At 39.2% G+C, this 7035-nt stretch overlaps 1 protein-coding gene across 3 annotated transcripts; it reads left to right on the top strand.

Moving 5' to 3' along the window:
* The first annotated feature begins 1099 nt into the window (after positions 1 to 1099).
* LOC103721743 (Pentatricopeptide repeat (PPR) superfamily protein) lies at positions 1100 to 6568 on the top strand. 3 transcript variants are annotated; one of them, XR_003388457.3, is made up of 2 exons: positions 1100 to 1730; positions 5798 to 6568. XR_003388457.3 is itself a non-coding variant. In XM_088717599.1 (2 exons), the coding sequence occupies exon 1, from the start codon at positions 2444 to 2446 to the stop codon at positions 4442 to 4444; it is 2001 nt and encodes a 666-aa protein (XP_088573725.1). In that variant the 5' UTR covers positions 2395 to 2443; the 3' UTR covers positions 4445 to 4966; positions 5798 to 6568. The 3 variants fall into 3 exon arrangements, 1 of the variants encoding a protein (XP_088573725.1); XR_015976081.1 differs by having other exon boundaries at positions 5728 to 6568; XM_088717599.1 differs by lacking the exon at positions 1100 to 1730 and adding an exon at positions 2395 to 4966.
* Positions 6569 to 7035: the final 467 nt, after the last annotated feature.

Below are 7035 nucleotides of genomic sequence, written 5' to 3'. Positions count from 1 at the left end.
TATAACATATAATATAATATAATGATATTGTAATATAATACAACAATATAATATAATATAATATAACAGATTAGAATCTAATCTAATAATAGATTATATTATATTATTATTACATATTATTATATATACTTAATAGTAATATAATATAATATAATATAATATATTATCATTTATATTATTAATCGTATATTATAATATCATTATAATAAAATAAAATTATGATTGTAATAATAGATATACGTCCATATATATATATATATATATAAATGTACAAATACACACACACACACACACACACATATATATATATATGGACACACACATATATAAATATTATTACTATTATTAGTGTTATTAGTATTATTATTTTTAGTATTATTAATATTATTAGCCATATTACTATTATTAGTATTATTAATATTATTGCTATTATTAGTATTATTACTACTTTTAGTATTATTACTATTATTAGTATTATTACTGTTATTAATATTATTGCTATTATTAGTATTATTACTACTTTTAGTATTATTACTATTATTAGTATTATTACTATTATTAGTATTATGACGATTATTAATATTTTTACTATTTTTAGTATTGTTACTATTTTTAGTTTTAAGATTATTAATATAATTACTATTTATAGTATTATGACTATTTTTAGTATTATTACTATTTTTAATAATTTTACTATTTTTAGTATTATTACTATTATTAGTACTATTATTATTATTATTTGTATTATTACAATAATTAGTACTACTACTATTATTAGTATTATTAATATTTTAAAATTATTACTATTATTATTATTATTATTTATATTATTATTATTATTACTATTAGTATTATTAATGTTATTAGTACTGTTACTATTATTAGTACTATTATTATTATTTATACATCATGGATGTTTGAAGTTTTAGATTTTTTGAAAGATAGAAAATATATATCTACAATTTCCATTACACCAAGGCTAAAACAATTAAACAGATCTAAATGAAATTACAACTTGCCCATGTACAAACAACATGAAATGGCTTAAAACTAATAAGACCGCAAATGGCTCGGTTGTCTCGTGACTCGACCTGACCCGTTTTTAAGGACCTATAGGACCAAGTCAAGATCTCAAATTGGACGCGTTCCATTTTTTGGTTCAGGTCTAGGTTTACTAAATCTCGACCTGATCGGATCCGACCTATTATTTTTTGGGTCGATTTTGGATTGTTTACCCAACGATTCGATCCGACCTAATCCAAACCCGGATTCGACTAATCATAGTCTGTGCTCGATCTGCCGGTTCACTAGGAATCAGATGGCTTGGATCTCGTGTCCTCAGTCGAAGAGCTGAATAGGGGGGAATGAGACAACTCCTCTCATCCGGTTCTTCCAGGAAGAGCTGCTTCTCCTTCTCCTCCTTCGCCCCTGCTATCTCCCTTTCAACCACAACTTCTGGCTTGGGAAAGGTGAGATCCCTCTCCTAACTTTTTGATTGATTAATTTATCTCCCTGACCGCCTGCTCTGTCACAACCACCCTTCGCCGCCATGATTCTCTCTCCTCGATCCCACCTCCTTGGCTTGAATGTACTCCGAGATGCTTGCTGCTCGCCGAAGACTCCCGGTCGCCGCCAACTCCCTCTACAATAAGCTTCCTTGGTAACAACGACGACTCTCCTCCAACAGTACGCTTAGGGTTTCGGCAGCACGACGGCGATCAGCTTCTTTGGTAATGCCCTGCCAATTCCTTCTTGTCGAATTACTTGTAGATTTGTACTTCTTTTTTTCCTATGTTTGTTCCTCGAATTCGATTTGCCTGCTTTTCTTGCTTTCGCTTCTCAAAAAATGTGGGACTTCTTGTGATTTGTATTTAATGTGATGGTTGCGGTTTGTGCCATTGGCCATGGGACAAAAGGTTATCAGATATTACCATACTTTGGGTGGAAAGATAAAGTCTTGCCAATAACAGCTGCTTGCATTTTTATTTTGATTTGGTGCTATACTTGAATTCCTATGGCATTGTAGCTATCTGGAAGTTAGTTTGCAGCACTTCCGACCTGGACCCGAACGAGGCCCGAATTTTTTGAATTGGGTCTGGATTATATATGAATCTGATCCGACTCGAATGATTTATTGGGTCAAAAATTGTAGCTATGGATCCAATCCGATCCGACTCGATCTTCTATTAAATTGGGGGTCTAAAATTAGGATCCGAATAAGAAATTAGGTTAGGTTGGAGTTACTCTGATTCGTGATTCGGTCCGATCCGACCTATTTGCACCTTACTAACTATATATATATATATATATATATATATATATATATATATATATATATATATATATATATATATATATATATATATATATATATATATATATATATATATATATAAAAGTTTCTGGGATACACCCACATTTTAGGGAGAAATAAGCCTTCTTGATGGCTGCTCACGTGCATTTTCACGTGGCAAATACTGGCTTCATCTCACGACTTTGTTACAAGCCGGCGTCAACTCTTGGAGTTCTCTTACCCTCTCCCATGCTCATCTTTCCCAACCCCTCAAAATCTCCTCTTTCCCCAGCCCATATCCGCCGTCTCTTCCCAGCCTTCCTCCCCTCTAAACCCTTCTCCTCCTCCTCCTCCTCTTCTTTCCCCACTCCAACCACAGCCCCAACTCCCACCCCCGAAGAAGACCTCGCCGGTCTCATCCTCCAACAGAAGACCCCCTCCGCCGCCCTCCGCATCTTCCGATGGGCCGCCCGCATCCCCTCCTTCCCCGCCGCCTCCCCCGCCGCCTCCACCGCCCTCCTCCGCTCCTTCCTCTCCTCCGGTCGCCCCGCTGCCGCCCTCCGCCTCCTCTCCGCCCTCCCCTCCCCTCCTGACGACACCACGCTCGTCTCCCTCATCCGCGCCCTCTCCCGCGCCGGCAACCCCCGCGGCGCCTTCCGCGTCCCCGACCTCCTCCGCCCCCACCGCTCCCCCTCCCTCCGCCTCCTCAACTCCGTCCTCGACGCCCTCGTCCAGCACGACATCGATCTCGCCCGCCACTTCTTCCGCCGAAAAATGGCAGCTTTCGGCGTCCGCGGCGATGAGCGCACCTTCGGCATCCTGATGAAGGGCCTCTGCCGCACGAATCGGATCGCCGAGGCGTTTAAGCTCTTGAAACTCATGAAAGACAGCGGCTTGACGCCAAACCCGGTGATCTACAACACTTTGATCCATGCCCTCTGCCGCAATGGGAAGGTGGGGACGGCAAGGAGCTTGATGAGGGAAATGAATACCCCGAGCGACATTACCTTCAACATTCTGATCTCGGCCTTCTGCGGGGATGGCAGTGTGGTTCAGGCCTTGGTAATGCTGGAGAAATGTTTCGATCTTGGCTTCGTTCCGGATGCCATTTCAGTCACCAAGATAGTAGAGCTTCTCTGCAACCACAGCCGGGCTATGGAGGCAGTGGAGCTTTTGGAAAGAGTCGAGAATAAGGGCGGTGTGGTCGATACTGTGGCTTATACCACTCTGATTAAAGGGCTTTGTAAGATGAAAAAGCCGCAGGTGGGGCGGCGGGTGTTGAAGGAGATGGAGAGTAAAGGAGTTCTTCCCAATGTGCACACCTACAATTCCTTGATCTCTGGGTTCTGTGATTCGGGGAAGCTCGGCTTGGCTATGGAGCTCTTTGAAGAGATGAGGATGGATGGCATCAGTCCAAATTTTAAAACTTTTGATACATTGATTCGAGGATTGTGCTTCGGAGGGAGGATCACAGATGGGTTGAAGGTTGTGAGCTTGATGGAAGAGGAGAGAGGAGGACATGGAGACAGCATTAGTCCTTATAATAGTGTTCTATACGGGCTTTACAAGGAAGGCAGCATGGAAGAAGCCTTTGAGTTTCTTAACAGGATGGCAAGCTCTTTTCCTAGAGCTGTTGACAGAAGCTTGAGGATATTGAGATTCTGCCAGGAGAATAAGGTTGGGGAGGCCAAGATGGTTTATGATCAGATGGTTGGGGAGGGGGACATTCCCAGTGTGCTGATTTATGAAAGCTTAATTGAAGGCTTGTGCAAGGAAGGGAATGTTCGTGAAGCATTTGATTTGATGAATTTGATGGTGGAGAAGGATCTTTTCCCTGAGGTTTCGACTTTCAATGCATTGATTCATGGGTTTTGTAGGGAAGGGAAATTTAGAAGTGCCTCGAAGCTGCTTGACGAGATGGTTAAGAGGGGTTGCAATCCTAATTCTGATAGTTACAGTTCCTTGATTTGTGGTCTTTGCAAGCAAGGTGATTTGGACAAAGCGTTTGGTTTCTTGGTGCAAATGGTGGAGGCGGATGTCATACCTGATCAGGACACTTGGAACTCCTTGCTAACGAGTGAACAACCATGGTTGAAATGTGAAAATGGCAATCAAATTAATGATGTTTTAGGCAGTTCTAGAGAGAACTGAGTTGCTGAAATTATTTAAAAAAGCATTCATCACAATTGATCTAAGAGGGGCATAATTATCCAGTAAGCTGGCTTGGAGTTGTAGGCCTTTCGTTGGTGTTTGAACTGAGCAATGTCTTGTTGCAGAGGCCACCAGTGATGGGGAATGGGTGATGAAGAGTCATAATGGATTTAGATGGTTTCACATCTCACTGGGACTGGCTGACAGGCTGAGGCTATTTTTGTTGAGATGATCAGCATGACATGATCTGCTTCTAGTTAAAAGAATGACAATGGATGGTATAATACATATGTTTGAGACATCTAAATGCAATTTTGGTTTTTATCTTGTGGAACAATTCAAGGCAATGAAGAACATAGAGGGGGCACAAGGACATGATCGGTCCTTAAAAATAATATTTCATATGGACTCTTCACGAGAGCAAATTGGAAGAAGGCTTCTGAGTTTTGTTACATGATGTGGAGCTTTTGGTTGGAGCTCTTGACAGATGCTTGACTATGTTGCAATCTTGCCTGGAACAAGGTACATTTAGGGAAGTTATGTTGGGTTATGATCAGATGTATGTTAATTTGATCACACTAAACTGAAAACAGTTGTGCAAAGAATGCAGGTCAAGCTAGCAGCATTTGCTTATCTGAATCAATAGTTCAGACAATTTTTTTTCTAATACTTTGAACATCTGATGTTTTGATTTATCCTTTTTTGCAAACATGGCAATTACAAAAATGCTTCAAATCAGCTGGAGGAAATAGGATTCGCTGACCTCCTAATCTTGGTTTTTGAAAAGAAAGACGAGCAAAGCCCATTGAAATTCCATTAATTCTATGAAATATAAGGAAGACAGGATTTGGGTCTTGGTCTCTTGGATCAATACACTCCACAAGGCTTTACCAGCCTGACAAGATGGCGCCCTTGTTCTCCTATCACTGGTAGACCTAGCCCTTTAGCAGTGGTTTTTGTGGGCAGGGTTCTGAATAACTCTGTGTGTTCCTAATGGGTGTCCTTATTACATGGTGTAATGAGATGCTTTCCTGGATCATTTCGTACCTTGAGTCTTTGCTTCAAAGTGAGTATGGATGGAAAGCAGTCAGCTAAAATATTGCTAGATGATGTTACATCTTGTAATAGTTGTATTGATGAATACTAATTTCTTCTACTCAGTGTAGAATTTCCATAGCCATTTAATTTAAAGAGATAAAGTTTGTTTAGTGATTGTCCTTGAAGGTCTTTGCTCTGGTATATTATCTGTGATTTATGTTAGTATGGATATTGCATGAGGACAGATTGTCATTTAATATGGATTTGTGATCATTTCTGATGGCACGGCATCGGTCCCTTGGTGCTGAGGAGCAGGATGTTTTCTCAAGGAATAAAGGGTGGTGCTGGATGGCTGCTGAAAAATCTGTCTTCCCTTGAATTCGAGACCCTGAATCTTCTGATTATGTCTGATATCGAGTAGTTATTGTACCAAAACAGTGTGTCAAGTATAAATCCATGTGGATCTGTGATGCATCGTCATCTTTTTCCTCAATCACTATTGGTCATGTATTCCACTTGTGAATCTAGAAGAAGAAATGTATTCCACCCATGGAAGAATCAAGTGCATGACTCTTTGGTTGTGTTACAAAAGCCATCTTTCTACCAGCATTTCTCAATTAACAGATGTTGTATCTGTCAATTGTAATTGTTCTAGATGACAGAATAAATATGACTTTGTTATGATCAATCCAAAGCACCAAATGACATTGTTCCGATGATGTATCCAACTGAACCTGAATCTATGGCTTCATAATGGAGTGAGATGGGTGCTAACCTATATAAAAAGAGTGCAGATGGAGGACTGGTGGTGGAAGCTAGTGGTTTTCTTTTTGAACAGAAATGCACTTAAAAATGGGGCTTATTCAGGGTGCTCGTACTCAGAGATAGGAGTTTGCAGGTGCTTTTCAGTGAGATGATTTTACATGTAAGTTCCAGGATTTTGTTTACTGCCAAGCACCTGTAGTCTTGTCTTGCTCTACCAAAAATTCCATTTTGTTGTCAACATCTAAACAATTTTGCTCACCATATATAATTTGGTGGAAGGGAAATGAACTGGCTATGTAATGCATTGTTTATTTTGCTAAATTTGTTAAAAGTTGGCTATTCATAACTATGTTTCATGTCTATTTATCATTTTTGTTTGGATGTACTACAAAGCAGTTTAATGCTGAGGGAAATCTAGTTACAGTAACACCCAAGTGGAACTTCTTATACAGAGAGCATATGAATTAGTTGGCATGGGATGTTAAAAGCTTTTCTTTGAATTCTTTGGCCTTTTACTTCGATATAATATCATAATTTCAACATTTGTATATCACCCAATGAGAAGTTTAACAACCGAAAATAGTAGAACATTTGTCGTTCCAACATATCGAAATAAAAAAAGGGAATGACATCAATGTGGCATGTCCTAATTCATATGTCCTTGGGCTTTCCCAGACGATGGATCGTCAATTCACTTTTCAAAGACATTTTTGCTCAATATTATTATTTGTTTTTATCGTAAAGATAAAATTAGAGTCGCTTGGAAGGGCAATATGTTAAATAACGAT

The sequence above is a fragment of the Phoenix dactylifera genome, chromosome 3 (genome assembly GCF_051530095.1).
Source record: "Phoenix dactylifera cultivar Ajwa chromosome 3, Ajwa_hap1_PhDact_Kaust_v1.1, whole genome shotgun sequence".
In the NCBI taxonomy this organism is placed as follows: Eukaryota; Viridiplantae; Streptophyta; class Magnoliopsida; order Arecales; family Arecaceae; genus Phoenix; species Phoenix dactylifera.
The sequence above is the reverse complement of the archived record's forward strand: the minus strand, read 5'-3'. Positions and strand labels throughout refer to the sequence as shown.